Source organism: Hevea brasiliensis, chromosome 11 (assembly GCF_030052815.1).
Source record: "Hevea brasiliensis isolate MT/VB/25A 57/8 chromosome 11, ASM3005281v1, whole genome shotgun sequence".
NCBI lineage: Eukaryota > Viridiplantae > Streptophyta > Magnoliopsida > Malpighiales > Euphorbiaceae > Hevea > Hevea brasiliensis.
In genome coordinates this window covers 87,046,052-87,067,782 of record NC_079503.1, presented here as the reverse complement: position 1 = coordinate 87,067,782, position 21,731 = coordinate 87,046,052, and the positions used below count along the sequence as shown (strand labels likewise).

The 21,731-nt window shown below is 32.8% G+C and overlaps 1 protein-coding gene and 1 non-coding gene across 2 annotated transcripts; both read right to left on the bottom strand.

Moving 5' to 3' along the window:
- Positions 1 to 896, bottom strand: LOC131170463 (G-type lectin S-receptor-like serine/threonine-protein kinase RKS1; the record flags this gene model as incomplete). Its single annotated transcript, XM_058129490.1, is given in 1 exon segment — positions 1 to 896. A coding segment is annotated over 1 exon segment (756 nt), but the record flags the coding sequence as incomplete, so codon positions are not given.
- Positions 897 to 13,317: 12,421 nt separating this feature from the next.
- On the bottom strand, positions 13,318 to 13,424 carry LOC131170921 (small nucleolar RNA R71). The gene has a single exon (XR_009141685.1). It is a non-coding gene; the product is annotated as a small nucleolar RNA R71 (small nucleolar RNA).
- Positions 13,425 to 21,731: the final 8,307 nt, after the last annotated feature.

Below are 21,731 nucleotides of genomic sequence, written 5' to 3'. Positions count from 1 at the left end.
TGTCAAGATTGAGCCATATGCAGTGTTCCACGAGAAGGAAATCTCATTCTCATTGTTCACAAAGCTGCAGTTGAAGATAAATCCAACTTTCTGCATTATAGGTATTCCAGACCAACTACTGCCATTCCAATGACCAAATCTAAATTTTGGAACATGACCCTCGTATATGAACCCTTGCGGATAACCTTCAGGGTTGACCCTAAGCGAGAAATTGCCAGTACCAGGATCATCTGAAGATTTCCAAGATGTTAGGAACAAGTTCAGACCTTTTCTTCTGTCTAGCCCGAGTTTTGAGATGGGAAGCTCGTGATTTGTCGGGTGTTCAAAGCTCTGCCATATGGTATTTCCGCCATGAAACAATACAAGATTTCCCGAATCTAAGAGTTGAGCTACACAATTGTTTGTTGGCAAAGCCGAAACGTTTGTGAACCATAGGGGAGTCGTTTGGCTTCTGCTGTTAAGGACAAGGTTTCCGTGACTGGTGATTGAGAGGACACCAGATGTATCATTGATAGGAGAATCCCGATTTGCGACCCAAACAACTGTTTTTTCGGAAATTTTGTTGTACCAAATTCCAAGATAACGGTAGCTCGATTTACCTGGACTGAAAAAACCAAGTGCAAAGGTTTCCCCTGTAGAAACTATAACGTCTCCATCTACAATGGGTTGGTTAATGGTTATGGTGTCTAGTGAAGTGCAAAATTGATGCATAAAGACAATCAGCAATATAATGGGAAGCGTTTTCACATGATTCATAATTTGTATCTTGCAGGAAATACTTCTTGAATAGTGATAGAAATGAGGATGTTCCCAAGAATTATTGGAAAATATAGCAAATTGGAAGTTTAAAATTGATAATTAACAAAATCAAAGCATATGATTAAAATTGATACACGTAGCACAAATTTAGCAAATTTTTCTTGTAATTTGGCCTAATTAATGGAAAGAAACTAACTACACTTTTGATGATAGTTCCACTGATTAAGACAATCGCATGGTTATATTTGATAGAGCATAGTGCAATATAATATAATTAATTATATAATGGAATCAAAGTTTTAATGTAATATAATTGTTATTCCATTCCTGTGTTTGGTTGCAAAATAAAAATCTAAATAGTGTAACACAATAATAATTTTTAATTAATATTTATTTTATTTATAGTGTTAATAATAAGTATTAATGGTTGAAATGATTAGTAATCAAGTGGTAGTGGGGGTGGTGATGGTGACAATGATAATTAAATGGTGGCGGTGGCAAGGTGAAATAGCAGTAGTGGTAATGGCTAAGTGATGATAGAGATGATAGCGACTAAGTGATGATAATGGTGCTAGTGCTAATGATTGGTAATTGAGTGGTAGTGGTGGCTAAGTGGTGGTAGTGACAGTGACAACGATAGTTAGCTGGTGGTGGTGGCAAGATGAGATAGTAGTGGTGGTAGTGGCTAAGTGGTAGTATAAGTGATAGTAGCTAAGTGGCAATAATGGTGGTAGCGGTGATAGCGATGGTGGTAACAGAATGTTAGTGGTGGTAGCAGTGGTTGTGGTGGTGGTGGTAGTAGTAATGATAGGCGTGTAGTGGTAATGGTGGTGGCAGTATTGACAATATATATAAAAAAAAAAAGATCAAAACAAGTAATCATGATTTTATTTAATTTTATATGTAATGATCATTATGTTACTTTTAGTATAATTGATTATATTATGTAATTGTCATTCTATTATGTCAAATTCTTTTGTACCAAACAACATAATAAAAAATGCAATATAATCATAATTATATCATAACTTTGATTATATCATACCAAACATGACAGTGTAATTGCAGTAGATAGGATTTACCAATACATAAGGCATGAGACATGGAAGACCAGACACCAGTGCTTACTCTCAAATATGGGTTATTTTCACCACTTGTCCCTCAATTTGCTGATTGTATCAATGATGTCCAACTTTAATTTGTATAATAAATTTCCTTTTTTTTTTTGCCTCATAATATAGAGTTTAATTAATAAAAAGAAGGGGTTATACAATAATAGGCCCATCAAAAGTAGTCCAATCTACAAAGCAACAAAGAGACTTAAAAGATAAGAGCCCAAGCCCCATCAGATAACTAAACCCTAATTAATCTATTCAAGTAACCCAAATGAAAATAGGTTGAACCACAAATTGAATGTTGCAACACTGTTTGGGGAAGAAACAATGATCAAGTGGATCATAGGGGCAAAGCCCTTCCAAATCAAGGATAAGAAAACAATGACGATTCCTGAGGAAGTCCTAGCAAAACCATTGCCTAATCAATAAACTCACAAACGGCAAGATCAAGCAATGCAAAAGAAAAGACATGAAGCACCAAAGAGAAGAAGATCGTGTAACCCAGATCACCATTGCAGGTAAGGTCAACAGCTCATGGAGGGTGATGAGGCACAGCTCAAAATGGCAATGAAAGCCTTGAGGGTCGGCTATGAAGGCGAACCCAACTAAGCACCCTTGAGATGTCATTATTCTAAAAATGTGTTCCTCTCCTAGAGCAAAAATATCACACATATAAAACAATCTCTTGCATGCAAGAAATCCAACCAAAGAAGCAAAACCCAACATACTAGACTAACAAGACGTCCTCGCTAATTAATAATGGTCTACCACCAAAAAATCCACTCAAAACCTTATTTATAAACAAAACCCCATCCCATCCGAAGGAGGAGAGGACACAACCTACGTATTGGACAGGGATGGAGGTTCTCTCGGCCCAAAGGGGGTAGAGGGAATCACTGAACAGCAATCACATAGAGGTCGGCCTCCTCAGATGAAAAAAGACGAAAGAGCAAACAATGCAAAGAAAAAGCAATTAATTTGTGTAATAAAAATACCTTAATTTCAATTTTAGTGTATTAAAATCCATGTAACTTACTATATCAATATGTAGGTTAACTAATGACTAAATTTCACTTATTGTCTCTCAACTTAAATGAGTGTATCATAGTTATTCCTGAACTTCGTTTTGCATCATAAAAATTTATACTTTAATTTATTTGTTAAAAAAATTTTATAAAAGTATTTACAGTAAATCATAAATTATGATTATATAAATTTTCTTTCAAACTTTTATAGGTAATTTAAAATTTTAAAAATTTATTTATTTTTGACTTATTTTGAAATAAAAATCGTACTTTAAAAAATGGTATAATATTTTTATAAATAATTATAATTGATCAATTATTTAATTTTTTATTAAAAGTTATATAATTAATATTATTATTTTAAATAAAAATTAATAATATTATTTTTACTTGTATTACTTTTTAATTCAATTTTAGGTTGATGTCTAAATAATTCACATATAATTTATCTTAATTCTTTGATTTTATTTTAATGGAAGAAAATTGATAATATACTAGTTTACTTTATTTTAATGATATTCACGCTCTAATTAAAAATGGATTGCATCGGTTGATATTATATAGTTTTTGTCTTTCTTTCTCACATTTGCCAAATAATATATTCAAATTTAAATTATTATTTAACACATTTTGTATTAAAAATTATTTATATATTAAATTAAAATTTAGAAATTTTTATGATGTAAATTAAAGTTGAGAGACGTATGTGGTATGCTTATCTAAGTTAAGGGATAATGAGTGAAATGTAATCATAAGTTAATCTTCAAATGAATAATATCAAATTACAAAATTTTTAATAATATTCAAATTAAAGTTTAAAAATTTTAATAATATAAATTGTAGTTAAGGTACTTCACTTATATAACCACCTATATTGTATAACCACAAATAAAATTAACCCAACAGATTCCCAACACTTTGCGCCACCATGACATGACACGTGGAAAATCTTGGAGCTAGACTAAAACTTATATTTGGTCCATGCGAGGATTAAATCATCTAAATAATTGATAACAACAATGGTTGATGCTACTTGGAACCAAAAAAATTAATGGTAGATGTGCCACATGGAGTAACAAGTTGAATCATTCAAACTTGGAAAAATAAGCCTCACACTTAATTTTATTGATTTCTTTGTCAGCTTTAAGGTACCAGGGATGAAGTTTTGACATTGAATTTTTCTCTGCTTTGTTGTCATATTTATTATGGGCCAATAGCATGGTCCTCCTTCACCATCAAACTGTAGTACGAGGGATGTTTTAAGAAATCTCTCCACTTATTTATTTTAAGATTGAAAACTTCATATATTTTTTATTTGAAAATTAAAATTTAGTAATAATTTAATTTAATTTAATTTCTTTTTTTTGTCAATCTCATATTTAGAAGGAAAATTTTTAATTTAATTATTTTATTTTAATCATTCATTTTCAATTTATTAAAATAATATCATTCAATTTTAATTTACATTTAAAAAATGTCATTTTGACTTGTCATAATAGGTTTGCCAATTGTCAAAATGAAATTACCATTTTACCCCTAATACTTTGAATAAAAACAGCTGAGGGGATCCCTTGTCGTCTAACTGGTAAGACCAGTCCTCAATTCCTGGATCATTTGCGAATTCTTCCAAGATGTTAGAGACCGGTTAAGACCAGTTCTCTGGTAGAGCCCAAGTTTTATAGAAGAAATTATTAATTTTTTTTACCACTTTAAGATAAATATTTAATTGCTAGACTATCAATATTTTTTGCAAATATGTATTTATAATTTATTAATATCATTTTTATTATATAGTAGCTGATCATCGATGGATATCCCATCCCTTGAGAATAAAGGCCTTACCACTAATTAATAGACACGTAGACCACATATATATATATATATATATATATATATTTAACATGCTATAAAATTTGTATTTATTTAATTATAAAGTAGTAGTTACGATAATTTGGTTGGTCTATTGAATTATTAGGCACATGCCCAACGCGAAGGTAGAGGTGTAGTAGGACCAGACCAGTTCGATCTTGTTTAGCTGGCTAGCTTCTAAAAATTATGGATAAAGAACAAAAGAATGCCGGCAGCTCAAGACACCTGCCCGATATAAAATCCATGTTTTGTCCAATCAATTCAATCTATTAATTGTATATATAGTAAATGTATATATATATATATATATATATATATATATATTTGAAAGATTTAAGTTTAATTTTTTTCTTTATATGTATAATAAAAAAGTAATTTTAAAGATATAAAAAATAATTTATTAATTATGATGTAATTTAAAAAGTAAATAATAATTTACCCAATAAGAGAATGTGCCATATTAAGCAAGAGCCTGGTAGAGCCCAAGATGGTCGAAGCATTGTTATAAAATAATCCTTTCAGCATCATCCTGGATTAGAACAAGATTACCTGAATCCAGGAACAACTTCTTATCTTGTGAGAGAATGTATACATAAACAGTTGGGCGGCAGCCATTATCAATATCAACATTGTTTCCCCACAAGGAGTAATGATATGAAACTGAAGTTTTGCTGCCATTATAGCCTTGAACTAGAAGCGGTCCTAATGGGATTTGACTGGGTCTCGACGTACACTTCAAAACAAATCCAATTGTTTTAATGGAGCTGTTAGCTTGTTTCTACATGAACTGATGTGAAGCTTCTTGTCGTTCTCATTGAGAAATGGACACCTGCAAACTGGATTCCATGAACATCTAGCCCACATGAGATGACACATTATAACTTCTTTTTTCCCCATATGTTTTTACATAATCAAGTTGCAATTAGTGGAAACAGAACCTAATTTTGAAGGCATCAATTTTTCTTTTCCTTTTTTTTTTTTCCTTTTTGGAACTAATATTAGATTTTCATTTGAAGAGTAATACATGAGCTGGCTATGATGAGGCCGAAGCCCAAACAACAAAATGCACCAAACCTATAGCCCAAGCAGACCAGTAAATAAGCCTAGCTTAAAGCAGACTCAAACTCATAGATAATTTTAGCCGAGTAATAGTACATGAGAATGCAATACTTAACAGAGGAAAAGAAAGAGTACGGACTTTGGGAATCTGAGTCCAACCGTCCCATTGATTCATGCAAAATAATTTACCTATGATGGAAATAGAAATGTCGAATATTTGATCTTGGAAGGAAGGATTGGCCAAGTTTCACATTGGAACCCAATGGATTATAGTCAAGTTTGTGCCAATTAAAAATAAATTGAGAAATATTTTTCCTCATATTTACTTCTTTCATGCACCTGTTTCCACATGATTAAATACATTAAAATACGTAATTTTTTGTGAAAAATTTTGAGTAATTTTACAGTCTATCCCTAAACTTTGCTCCGTGTTTCACTTCCGTCCCTTAACTTTAATTTATTCCTAAAAAATCTCTGAACTTTATTTTTATTTTACAAAAATCTCTCTAACCTGCTATAGAAAGTTTTTTAGGTTAAAAAAAATAATGAAATTACCTTTTTGTCTCCTTTCCTCTCACACTAAAAAAACACCAGCCATTTCAACCGCCATCTACACTTCTCACAAAAATGTTAATGCTATCACAACGATCCGCTTCCTGTAAAGGAGGAATATTACTCTTTATTGGGAAGTGTTGAATCTATATTTGTAAATATCATGCTATAGCTTAGAGGAATTTTTTTAATATGGAAAGTTGCTATTACAGGCTAAAGTAATTTTTTCGAAATAAAATTAAAATTTGAGAATTTTTTTGTAACAAATTAAAGTAAAGAAATATAAGTGAAATACAGAACAAAATTCAAAGAACAGCTATAAAAATCATCCGAAAAATTTTACTATTGTTTGTACAGTGAAATTGGAGTGTAATTTTGTGGCTTTGGCTTAATTGGAGGTGTTATTGTCTTTTCCTTTGAGGTTTTATTTTGTCTTCCGTCTCCCTTCGCACAGTTTTTTTCCCCACTTTACACGTACCACATCAAATTAACCATTTCCTTTATGATGTTTCTCTTTTCTTGCAATGCTCATTCATGTATTTATGGAGAAAGGGATTTTCTTCTACTCTTTCGCTACCTTTTACTTTGATTTGATGGTCTTCAAGCTTGCTTTCAGTAGAATAATTGTTGGAGTGCTCATGGTCTCTGTGCTCTCCAGGTTCTTGGGTTGCTCATTGTCTATGAAGTTTAGTCGTGATGCTGCTCGGATACCACTCAGAAATGGTCTATACATGTTGATGAAAAATTATATAAAAAAAAAAAAATTATAGTTAGGATGTGAGGTTTTGAATTTCAACTCAAACATTGCTTTGTAGCCTGCGATTTATTGTTCTTTTTTTATTTAAAAACTAAAATTTTGTAATAATTCGATTTAGTTGATTTCTTTTTTGTCAATCTTATATTTAGAATGAAAAAAAATTTAATTCTTTTTAACTTAAAAAATTTTCATTTTAAGAGAAATAAAAATAAAAAATAATTGTTTGAGAATTCAATTGATTTTTTTTTCTTCTGAATAATTTATTTCAAAGGAAATCAAAAGTTTTTAAAGTCCAAATTAATTGGACTAGTTTGGTGTGTGTGTCTATTATGACAAATTATATCTTAACCCGGTGATTTCATATAGGTTTGCATATGTGGAATGACAAACCAGTGATAAAATGCCAAATGAGTGATCATAGATCCCACAAAGTGTAGTCGTGCAGTTAATATTTGGGAAAATCATAGACATAAGGTATCAAAGTTTTGGCAAATCTACCAAAAACACATTGCCTGAGAGTGATGAGCAGCCATTAGAGCAGGAAAGGATAAGAGTATGGTGAGGAGGAGTGGGAAAATTTAAAGAAAGAAAGGATGAGAAGGAGGGGAACACGAAATGTGACACAAAGAATAAATGAAAGGATTTTGGAGCACAAGCAACTCTTGAGAAGCATAAATTAAAAAATAAAAAAGTTTTTCAAATGGGTGTAAAACATTCAATTAAAGCATTCTATTAGTATAGAGAACTACAATTTATAGTTCATTAAATGTAATTTGCACTCGTTTAGCACAGTTTTCACTTTTTCATATAATTTGTTATTAATATTGTAATGATTCATACTAAAAAATATATTAAATAAATTTTAATGGATGTAAATAGAAAAATTGAAGATAAAATCAAGAATTTTGATTTCTCAATTATGGCTTTTGTTTTGAAAATGATTATGAGAAAAGCTTTTAAAATGAAAACAACAATACTTCTGCTTTTTTATTATTATTTTTAAATGAACAGAAAATTGAAAACCAATCATACTAATTGTAAGCTATGTTTGACCTAGCGTAATCAAAATTGTAATGTAATTAAAATTATATTGCACATTTGATTATGTTTTTTGGTAACGCAAAAAAATTTGATGTAATAAAATGATAATTATATAACATAATCAATTATATTTAAAATAACGTAATAATCATTACATATAAAAATTAATATAATCATGATTATTTATTTAGATTTTTTTTTTATTTATTATCAATACTACCACCACCACCACCACCATTACTCGGCCATCACTATTGCCGCCATAACTATTGCCACCACACTACCCCTATTTTGTCACCATTGCCACTACTATTATGACTACCACCACAACCACTAACACCACCATGTTACTACTATCGCTATCACCGTCGCTTGACCATCGCTATCACCACTTAAACATTGTCAGCTCTACAACTACCTGGCTAATACCATCACCACTAACTTACTTTACCACTATTATCACTATCTAACTATCACTGTCGCCACCGCCATTACTATCATTTAGCAACCACTACCACTCGACTATCAATCACTGCAATTATTACTACTTATTATTAATATTATATAAATAAATTAAATATTAAAATCAAAATTATCATTAGATTATATTATTTATATTTTTATTTTATAATCAAATATAGAAATGTAATGATAATTACGATTTTGATTGCATTACATTGTTAATTACGTTACATTACATTACACTTTGCCATGCATAACCTAATTAATATGAAAAAAAGTTTTGTTATCCAGAGACAAAATTACCATTCTTATAGAGGACCATAATTTCATATGCAAATTTTTTTTTCTCTTTTTAATTTATTTTTATAAATAATTTTTTTTTTATAAATAATGTTCTATAAGTTAATTATTGATAACCACTAAAGTAAGTTCATGTTAAAGAGTTAACTACCAAATCACATATTGGAATAGACTAAATTTTATCAATTGTCATTTAATTGTTTTATTTTAGTCACTCAATTTTAATTTGTTAAAATAATATTACTCTACTTTAATTTACATTTAAAAAAAGTCTTTTTGACTTGTTATAATAGGTTTGCCAATTGTTAAAATGAAATTACTCTTTTACCCGCTGATTCTTTGTACAAAAACATCTAAGGGGATCCCCTGTGGTCTTAACTGGTTAGACCAGTCCCCAATTCCTGGATCATTGGCGAACTTTCAAGGCGTTAGAGGCCGGTTCTCTAGTGGAGCCTAAGTTTCAAAGAAGAAAGTATAGTGTTTGTGGGATGGTCGAAGCATTGCCACAAAATAACCCTTTCAGCATCATCCTGGAATAGAACAAGATTGCCTGAATCTTATGAGAGAATGTATACACAAATAGTTGGGTGGCAGCCATTATTAATATCTACAATGTTTTCCCACAATGAGTAATGCTATGAAACTGAAGTGCTGCTGCCATTTTAGCCTTGAACTCGAAGCGGTCTTATTGGGATTTGACTGGGCCTAGACGTACACTTCAAAATAAATCAAATTTTATTTTATTTATTTTAGTAATTATATATTTTAAGAACAAATTTAATAAAAAATAATAATTAAAAATAAATATATTAATATGTATAATTAATAAATTCAAATGATCAAAATATTTGTAGCATAATGGTAAAAATACTTTTATAAAAATTTTGAGTTTTTTTCTTAAGAAATTAATAACACGTGTTAGCTCAATGTTTAATAACAATATGTTAATTAAAAACTTTAATTTATAGATTAATATATACATATATATATTTCATTTTAATACATACAAACATTATACAATGTAAGTATATATGTGTTAATATTTATATGTTTAATTTTTAAAATCACTTTTTTATTTAACTAAACATAATCTATATATACTTAACACACCTTATACATATATATATATATATATATATATATATATATATATATATATATATATATATATATATATATGTGTGTGTGTGTGTGTGTGTGTGTGTGTGTGTGTGTGTGTGTGTGTGTGTGTGTGTGTGTGTGTGTGTGTGTGTATATATATATATATAGAGAGAGAGAGAGAGAGAGAGAGAGAGAGAGTTTAATTAGTTATTACAATTTTTTTAATATGGAAAAAAGGAATTTTTTAGTGACAAATTAAAAAAATAAAAACCTTAAAACTTCTTATATCAATGAAGTTAATCTTAATGAATTAGAAGCAAATAATATAACATTTAATCAATAAGTTTTATCTCAAAAAAATAATTATTAAAAACAAATAATATAACATTTAGAGACTAATAAGTTTTGCCTCAAAAAATTAATTATTATAAATAAATAATTATAAAATTAGAGACTAATAAGTTTTACCTTAAAAATTAATTATTAGAAATAAATCAATATAATATTTAGAGACTAATAAGTTTTGTCTAAGAAAAATGAGTTATTAGAAATAAATAATATAATATTTAGAAATTAATAAAATTTTGCCTAAAATAAAAGTTTTTAGCAATAAATATTTTATTTATCTCAAGATATGTCTTTAAAAGACAATATTGTAATAGTGTAAACAGTAAGCTGCAATTTGCTTGCTTATTGGTGGATCCTAAGCCTTATACATTGAGCCTGGATCCACCTGGATTTGGAAAATTAATAGTCTCAGTCACTATGAGTGTTCGGCTTCATTTCAGTTCGGGGTTTGCCTAGGAACCAGAACCAAACCAGAATTTTGAAATTTGGGTACGGTTTCGGTTTGGTTCTTCATTGTTTCGGTTTCAGTTCAGTACAATTCTCAGTTGTTCGGTTTCGGTTCGGTTGGTATTATTCCAGTTCGGTTCCCAGTTCTTAAAATAATTTTATATAATTATTTCCTTAAAAAGTCATACTTGAATTAGCATTTAAATTTTGAATTGAGTTATTAATACATAATTGATGCATGCATTTTATATCATCATTTAGGTATAATTTTTGCACATAATTTACCCTTGTTCATAGCTATTACCATATATATTAGCATATATTTAGTTAATTTTGCAATTTTACACTTCTTAGTTTAATTTTTGGAATTTATTTGTTTTGTAGGTTAAATTTGGAGAAATTTGATGTATTTTGATCAGAGCAGCCATTTGGAAGAAATTAGAGTTGAATTATAAAAATTTTTTAAGTTGAGTTAAAGAGGCCGAAAGTTACACAACCTGCGACACAGCTTGTGTCACAGGTTGTGTCGATTATCAGATATGCAGTTTTTCTCGGGCAGCAGGTTTCACAACTCGCGACATAACTGATTCAGCTTGTGTCGTTTTACTGAAAATGGCTGACGTGGCATTTTCATTCCTCTGATTTAATACATCACTTTCTCTAGAATCTTCTGCCTTTTTACCCATTCTAGGGCAGACCTCTGAACCATATAAAAGCTCCTTTATCTCTTTCTTTCCATAAGGAGAAAGAGAGGGAGATTTTGCAAGAAAGAAGGAGAAGGAGGGAGAGATTTTTGGCAAGAAAAAAGGAGAGGACGAGGAGCACGTGAATCATTTTGCAGCGTGAGAGGACATTTACGCAACTCTCCGATGCGATTCATCATCATTCTCTTTGGGTTTTTCTATTCCTTAGCTTAGATTTTCATTATTTCTTCATTTCTATACTTGGGTTTGTCTTGAAACCATGATTTGTGAGTAGATATTTGAGATTCTAGAGATGGGTTTGTAAATATTGCTTTGTATTGTAGTTTTTTTTTGAACTGATTTAGTCATTTAAATGAGATTTGCTGCATTTTGATTTATTACTTGTGAGCTTGTTGCCTTGCTTGATGAATGGGCCCTCATTAAGTTAAGCTTTAATCCTTGACAGATGGACTGAAAAGTGAATGTTTGGGATAGATAATCTTGCAATAAACTTAGTTTTCTTGGTGTTAGAGATAAGCTAAGAGGATTAAGGGGATTTTCCAAAATCAATTAGAGCTTTAATTGGGTTTTTGTTAGGTTTGAAATACCGTGAAAATAGGGTTTGATTTAATGAATACCAACTTTGAAATGCTTGAAAAAGGTTTCAAAGAACTAAGAATTGATTTCCCTCAAAATTGCAATTCTCATGTGTTTGGCTAAATTAGGGATAAACCACATGCAAACAATATTGAAAACCCTATCTCTAGAATCACTTTAATTTTTACTGAATTTAGATTTAATTCCTCCCAATTTCATAATTAGCAATTTCAATTTAAATTTTGGTAGTCTAGTTTAATTAATTTAGTTAATTGTTTGATTTAGTTTAAATTCCTCAAATACCAATTTTAATTTTAAATTTCATTTTTAATATCTTTAAATTTTACCATTCTAATTACCTTATCCTTTTATTTCTAATTTAAGCACAATTTCCTGTGGGAATGATATTATTTTTAAAACTATACTACTGTGACCCGTGCACTTGCGGAAGCTACTTCACAGCTAGCACACATTAAGTTTTTGGCGCCGTTGCTGGGGACTTGTTTGTTTTTAAGTTGGATTTTAATTATTTTAAGCCAATTAGAATTTTTATTTTCTTTTATTTTCACTGCTGTTCCTTGTGTTTTTCAAGTACTTTTCTTGTTTATGAGACGATCGAAAAGCGCAAGTCATACTGAATTGTTGTTCAACCCTGAAATTGAAAAATTTTGTCGAGCCAACAAAAAGGAATATAAGAGAAGAAAGGAAGTAGAAAAAGAAGAACAACAAAGATTTGACCAAGAGGAGACAATTGAAAATATGGAGAATCAAAATATAGCTATTGGTGGAGATAATGGAGGAAATGAGCAAAATAGGCAGAATGAAGTTGTTAATCAAAATGATCCTCAGAGAAGATCCATGTTAGATTATGCTTTTCCTAGATGTGCTGATGTGAGAGATAACAGACCTATTATTGGAGCTAATCAATTTGAGTTAAAGACTGGTCTTATTCAAATGGCTCAGAATTCATAATTTGGAGGTAGTCCACTTGAAAATCCTCATTCTCATTTGAAGAAATTTTTGATGATATGTGATACACAAAGGCAGCCTGGAGTTTCAGATGAAGTTATTCGGCTTACCTTATTTCCATTCTCTCTTGATTGACATTAGAGTGGTATGACTCACTTCCACAAGCTACTATAGCTACTTGGGAGCAACTATCTCAAGCTTTTCTATCTCAATTTTCCCACAGGAAGACTACTCATTTGAGGAATTTGATGGTAGCTTTTAAGCCAAGGGATGATGAAACTTTGTATGAATCTTGGATGAGATTTAAGGAGCTTGAAAGGCAATGTCCTCATCATGAAATACCCAAATGGATGATTGTTCAGAATTTCTACACCAGAGTTACTCCAACCATAAGAAACACAATTGATTCACAAGCAGGAGGAGATTTCATGAGAATAACAAGTGAAGAATGCTATGATTTATTAGAGAAGATTGCTCATAATACCCATTTATGGGGAAATCCTAGAGCACTTGAGCCAAAGAAGGCTAGGATTTATGAACTTGACTCAGTTAGCTACATGAATGCAAGATTTGATCAGTTGACTCAGCTTCTTAGTGATTTTTACACAAAGGCAACAACCTCAACTCCTACAACTATGCAACAAGTTGCCTACACAGATGGAATCCAAAGTTGTGGAGTTGATTACTCTTCTTATGGTGATGATTATTTGCAAGAACAAGCTGCTTATGCAGGAGATTATTAACAGAAACCTATGGGAAATTCTTACTCTAATGTGAACAACTCAACATGGAGGCCACAAGCAACTTTTGCTCAACAAGGGTCAAAGCTCAAATTATGCTCATAACCAGCAGTATATGCAGCAGAATAGACCTCAGTTTCAGCCCATAAGGCAGCCACAACCTGGATATCAAGCAAGAGCACAACAATCCCTTCCACCTCATGAACCGAAGCCAACCTTGGAAAGCATGATGGAGAAATTTTTTGCTGAACAAAGCAAGATGAATAGCAAATTGGAGGAAGAAATGCAACACATGAGACAAACCATGGATCAATTAGAAGTCCACAATCATATGTTGGAGACTCAATTGGCTCAACAAGCAAGCTCATCGGGAAGCAAATCCTATGGGAAACTACCTAGCCAACCACAAAACCCCCATGAACAATGTAAGGTTGTGACCTTGAGAAGTGGTAAGAAAGTTGGTCAAGAGAGTGAAAACAAGAGAGAAGAAAAAGAGAGCACAAAAGAAGAAAATTCAGTTGAGAGCAAGAAAAATGAAAAAGAAGAAGAAAGCAAAAGTGAGCAAGATGAGGGAGAGAAACCATACATCTCACCTGAACCTTACAAGCCCACCCTTCCCTACCCTCAAAGATTCATCAAGCATAAGCTAGACAAATAATTTGGCAAATTCCTTGAAGTGCTAAAGAAGTTGTATATCAATGTGCCATTCACTGAGGCACTATCCCAAATGCCAAGTTATGCCAAGTTTTTGAAGGAGATTCTTACCAACAAGAGAAGGCTAGAAGATTATGATACCATCAACTTGGGAGAGCAATGCAGTGCTATAATTCAAAAGAAGTTACCTCCCAAACTCAAAGATCCAAGTGTGTTTTCCATCCCTTGTCATATAGGTGATAATTGTGTGGCAAATGCCTTATGTGACCTTGGAGCTAGTGTCAGCCTAATGCCACTTTCAATATATGAAAAGTTGAATATGGGAGAGTTGAAGCCCACAAACATGTATCTTTCATTGGCTGACCGTTCAATTAAGTATCCAGAAGGCATTATAGAAAATGTGCCTATCAAGGTTGGGAAATTCTACATTCCGGTGCACTTTGTCATTTTAGATATGGAAGAAGACACAAAAATTCCTATCTTATTGGGAAGACCCTTTTTTGCAACAGCTGGTGCATTAATTGATGTAAAGGGTGAGAAATTGACACTTAGAGTGGGAGATGATCAAATGATATTCAACATCAATCTAGCCATGAAAAGGAAACATGAAGAAGTTGAGTCTTGTTTGCGGGTAGACATTATTGATGAGATTGTTCAAGAGCCACCATCATTAAAGGTAGAGGATGCCCCAAAGGTAGATCTTAAACCTCTTCCTTCCAACCTCAGGTATGCTTTTCTTGGACCAAATGGAACATATCCTGTTATAATTAATGCATCTTTGACTGATATTGATATTGAAAAATTGTTGAGAGTTTTAAGAGAATATAGGAGAGTTTTGGGTTATACAATTGATGATATAAAGGGAATTAGTCCAACAGTCTGTATGCATAGAATTTTTCTAGAGCCAAATAGTAAACCTTCTATTTAACACCAAAGAAGATTGAATCCTACAATGAAGGATGTTGTGAAAAAGGAAATCCTGAAATTACTAGCTGCTGAAATTATTTACCCCATTTCTGACAGTGAATGGGTTAGTTCTGTGCATGTTATACCAAAAAAAGGTGTGGTGACAGCTGTTAAAAATGAGAATAATGAATTGATACCCACTAGAACTGTTACAGGCTAGAGAATGTGCATAGACTATAGAAAGTTGAACAATGCTACAAGAAAAGACCATTTTTCCCTTCCTTTTATGGATCAAATGTTAGAGAGATTAGCCAAGCATTCTTTCTTTTGTTACTTAGATGGATATTCTGGTTTCTTTCAAATTCCAATCCATTCTGATGACTAAGAAAAAACTACCTTTACATGTCCCTATGGCACCTTTGCATATCGAAGGATGCCATTCGGATTGTGTAATGCACCTGCCACCTTTCAACGGTGTATGATGGCCATTTTTTCTGATTTTATTGAAGAAATTATGGAGGTCTTCATGGATGACTTTTCAGTATATGGCACTAATTTTAATTCATGCTTGACTAATTTGTCTAAAATCTTGCAGAGGTGTGCTGATAATGATCTGGTGTTGACTTGGGAGAAATGCCACTTTATGGTCCAAGAGGGGATTGTTTTAGGGCATTTGATCTCAAATAGGGGAATAGAAGTAGATAGAGCCAAAATATAAATTATTGAAAAAATGCCCCCTCCAACCACTGTCAAAGGAGTGCGGAGTTTTCTTGGACATGCCGGGTTTTATCGGCGATTTATTCAGGATTTTTCTAAACTTGCTAAACCCTTAACAAATCTCTTGAATCATGATGTTAAATTTGATTTTAATCAAGATTTTATGGTTGCTTTTTGCAGGTTAAAGACGGCATTAACAACAGCTCCTATCATGCAACCCCCGGATTGGACTTTGCCATTCGAAATCATGTGTGATGCAATCGAGTTTACTGTTGGAGCTGTCCTTGGCTAGTGAAAAGATAGAAAAACTTATGCCATTTACTATGCAAGCCAAACCCTTGATGAAGCTCAAGTTAATTATGCTACAACTGAAAAGGAGTTCCTTGCGGTAGTATTTGCACTCAATAAGTTTCGTTCTTATTTGGTCAACTCAAAGGTAATAGTTTTCACTGATCATGCAGCAATAAGGTATTTAATGAGTAAGAAAGAAGCTAAATCTAGGTTGATTAGATGGATTTTGTTTCTTCAAGAATTTGATTTAGAAATAAGAGATAAAAAAGGTGTTGAGAATGTGGTGGCTGATCATCTTTCTAGGATAAAAACTGAAAATAAAGATGATGATATTGTGCCAATTGATGAGTTTTTTTATGAATGAGCAGTTGTATGTGTTGAAATTTGCACTTCCATGGTTTGCTGATATTGTGAATTATTTGTCCTGTGGTGTCTTGCCACCTGATTTATCTTGGCAGGAAAAGAAAAGATTCTTGCATGATGTTAAATTTTATTCTTGGGAAGAGCCTCTTTTATTTAGGAGATGTAATGATGGAATAATTAGGAGATGTATACCAGAGGAAGAAATAAATGATGTTATTTACCATTGTCATTCCTCTGAATATGGTGGTCATTGTAGTGTCTCAAAAACTATTGAAAAAGTCTTGACATCAGGTTTCTATTGGCCTAATATGTTTAAACATGTGAGAGACTTTGTAAGCAAGTGTGATAGGTGTCAAAGGGTAGGCAATATTTCCAGGAGAGATGAGATGCCCCAACAGTCCATATTAGAAGTTGAATTGTTTGATGTGTGTAGAATTGATTTCATGGGGCCATTTCCATCCTCTTATGGGAATAAATATATCTTGGTAGGGGTGGACTATGTATCTAAATGCGTAGAAGCTATTGCTACACCTACCAATGATGCAAAAGTTGTGGTAAAATTTCTGAAAAAATTTATTTTAACCAGATTTGGTGCCCCACGTGCCATAATCAGTGATGGTGGTAGCCATTTTTGTAATCACCAATTTGAAAAATTGATGAGAAAGTATGGGGTAAAGCATAGGATTGCCACACCATATCACCCTCAAACAAATGGCCTAGTAGAAATCACAAATAGATAACTTAAGCAAATCTTGGAGCAAACTGTCAACAAGTCTAGAAAAGATTGGTCCCTTAAATTAGATGACACTTTTTGGGCATATAGAACAGCCTTTAAAACCCCCATAGGAACTACACCTTATAGGTTAGTTGTTGGGAAATCATGCCATTTGCCCGTAGAGTTAGAACATAAAGCTTATTGGGCCATAAGAGCAATCAATTTTGATTTACAAGCTGCTGGATACAAAAGACTTTTGTAACTTGATGAGTTAGAAGAATTGAGACTTGATGCTTATGAAAATGCTAGGATCTATAAAGAAAGAACTAAAAAATGGCATGATAAGCACATCAAGAAAAAGGACTTTAAAGAAGGAGAATTGGTTCTCTTATTCAATTCAAGGTTGAAATTTTTTTCAGGAAAATTAAAATCAAGGTGGTCTGGTCCATTTAAAGTTGTGAAAGTTTTCCCTCATGGTTCTGTGGAAATTTTTGGTGAAAAATCTGGTAATTTCAAGGTAAATGGGCAAAGGTTGAAGCATTATTCAGTTGGTGAGCCAATTGAGAAGATAGCAACCTGCTATCTCTCTCATTCTCCATAAAATTTTGATTGAGTAAGGTCAAGCTAAAGACCTAAACTTAGCATTTTTGGGCATAACCCACAATTTTTCATTGATTATTTATTTCTTTCATATATTTGTTTTAAGTTTTTCTATACTCTTTATTCAGAGCTTAACATTGTTTTAATTTTCTTATGCAGATGGGATACAATTCATTGCAAGCAAATGAGCATTAAAAAAATTTGTTTTAGTTCTAGTTTTAAATTTCAGCTTTAAATTTTAGTTTTAAAATTGTTCACTTATACTTTTTATTTTTCTATTGTTGATTATTTGCTGGTGGATTTTGCAGGACTCATTGCCCTTTTTGTTAATTTTAAGAGGAAATTTTTTCCAAACTTTGACATATTGATTTAAAAAGAAAATTATTTGAATATGGATGTGTGAATTGGTGCTTTGAAAAAAAATTTTTTTTATGAGTATTTGATGAACATAACAGGTTGAGCAATTAGAATTCAAGTTATGAAGGTCTAATCACTTGAAATCTAATTTGTTTCAATTTTTCAGGTACTGTGTAATTTTTTCAAATTTGGGCAGTAGATTTCACAGCCTACAGCACAATCGGTTTTGGTTGTGTCGTAGCTTGTATTCACTGGGCGCAATTTGGGCAGAATATTTCACAACCTGTAGCACAATCGATTTTGGTTGTGTCGTAGCTTGTGTTCACTGGGCGCAATTTGGGCAGAATATTTCACAACCTGCGACACAATCAGTTTTGGTTGTATCGTAGCTTATGTTCACTGGGCACGATTTGGGCAGAAGATTTCACAACTTCCGGCACAACCTCCATCCTTGTGTTCTAACTTGTGTCGTTTATTTTGTTTTGTAGGTTGATAACCCAATTCACCAAATGGGCCTGCAACCAACCCCATGCCCAAAAAGTCCACTAACCCATTTTGAAAAAAAAAAAAAAAAAACTAGCTAAACCAAACCGACGGCCCGTAGCCCATTTAACTAAACCCATACCCAACAGCCTTTACCTAATTACGAAAGCCCAAAGCCCATACCCATATCCAAAACCCATCACTTTTACTCCCTAACCCGAACCCATACCCGATAACCCCACTACCTCCTTCTTTCTCTCGACATAACCTTCGACACAACCCTACTCCTTCCTCTACACCGCAAACTCTGGCACCCATAATCCATAATAACATTTTTCTTCTTTCTTCTTCTACTTCTTCGTATTCTTCTTCTTCTTTTTCGGTCCCTCTCTTCCATTTTCGCCATGACCGATTCCCCTCTTTCCTTCGAAAACTCCCCTCCCCATCCCTCACACCCTACATCACAACCTCAACCCACCAAACCCATGGATACTGACTCGCCGGCAACCCATTCTGGTGATGCTCCCATTGCTACATACAAGAAGAAGAAAGCAAAGAGTATTAAGCCACACAAAACCATAAGCGGTACAAAGAGAAAGAAATCCGAACGGCCCACACAGCCTCAACCAGTCCAGCCGCCCACTTTTGCCGTACCTGGTGCTCGCCTTGGAATCCTGATATCAGCGGTAAAGCGCCCAGGGAAATCTTCAGGTAACACCACTATTCCTTCATCTGTGCCTACTGCCAGACAATGGGTATTGCCTACTATTGAAATGAAGAAAAATAAGACAAGAATTGAAACTAGAGAAATTGTTCAGACTCGGTATTTGGATGTGTTTACACTTAAATCTTTGAATATATATGATGAAATGCAGAATTTATTGGATGCTTTGGGTTGGGTGAGATTTGTTCATAAACAGGAATTGGTTTACCCCACTCTAGTGCAGGAATTCATGGCCTCCCTATCCACTAATAAGCATAAATATGAATTGGATAATAACTTGACAATCAACTTTAGATGCCTCGATCAAGATAGGGTACTGTCCATGGATGACTTTCATCATATATTTAGGTTCCCCACTGATGGTTTGATTAAAATGCCTACCACTACAAGGGATTATAATGGGCATGAATTTTGGCAGCAAATAGCACCCTTAGCTGGTGTTTTCAAACCTGGGCACAGTAAGGCCTCTAAAATTGAGAGTCACTCCTTGCGATTACTTCAAAGATTAATTGCAAACACAATTTTAGGAAGAGGAACAAGTGTTGGCACAATGTCTCAGTATGACCTATTTTTTTTTGTGGTGTGCTAAAACTAGTAAAAAGGTTTCACCTGGTTATTACTTTTGCCGCCATGTGCTCCGCCAAACTACTAGAAGTCTTGGTAAGATTGTGTTTGGAGGTTTGGTCACACCCATTGCACATTATTTTGGTTTTGACCCTCAAGTTCATAGGTGTGCTACCGTCACAACTGGCTTGCTGTATTTGGATGGACCTCATTTGGCCAACCAAAAATTTTGTATTAAAAATGAGGCTACACGGCTTTATGAGATTCTGGCACTAGCAGCAACACCACCAGGCTCCCCTACTGCAATTAGCTCCTCCTCACCATCTGAGCAACCTACTGAGCCACCTTATACACAACCTCCACGCCAGGCTCCACCGGTGCTTTGTTCATCATCAACGACTGGACCCTCTATGGCAACCCTTCTGACATTCATGGAGAATCTCAGTGATGAGATCTACTCCTTTTGGCAAATGACAGATGTCTCTTTTCAAACATTAAGGGATTTAGCCGATATATATTTGGATAGAAGTGCTGAAATGCAAGACAAGTTGAAAGCTGTGCGAGCTAAGCTAGAGCAGATAGAAACTAACCAGGCACTCATTTTGAGCATTATTTCTCCACAGCAACCCCCAAAAACACCACCACCTCCACCAGATGGCAAGGGCAAAGGAGTTATCATTAATGACTGACCAGCTTCTATTTTCAGTTTACATATTTCATATCTTTATTTTAGTTGTTTAATTAATTAATATTTTTAGTAGCTGTTTAGTTAATATTTTGCTTGTGTTACTTTTCTTTTTTTGAAACATTTGCTTATTCAAGATAATTTTTTTTTCTAGTTTTAGTTACTCATAAGCACATTTTTCTTTTGAATCTTTAGTGCTTTGCTTACTTGCTTTTATATGCTACTTTGGAAGTTCACTTGATGAGTGGATATCTCATGGTTATATTTTTGAGCTTAACCTCTCTATTTCAACTTTTTGAGTTTAATTGCTTTAATGGATTCCATTCCACTGTTTCTTTTGCAATGAGTGCAGCAGCTGTCCAAATTTTATTTAATTAAATTGGCTGCACCTTCAATGAGGTAACAATTCTTATCTCAGCTTGTGTCATTTTCAGCACAAGTTGTGCTACCACTTATGAAATAGGGTACCCCTTATCTACTTTAGGCTTACATATCCATTCTTTATGCACATATTAGCCTCCTATTTTCTGCACAATATTTGAGAGAATCCATTGCATTTATAGCTAAATTATCCCATTCCTTGCAATCTTTTAACATTGAGGATAATGTCCATTCTGAGTATGGGGGAGAGAGTAAATTTTTTGCAAAAATTATTTTTCCTTTTCACTTGCATATAGTGACATACTCATTAATTCAGACTTGTACATATTCATATATATGCACTGCATATAGCTTCATACACTTAGTTATGCATACTTAGTTACATATAGGTTGATTATATATTTATACATTCATGCATTTCATTTATTCATTTAAAATTTTTGGATTTTTAAACCAGTCTTTGAATT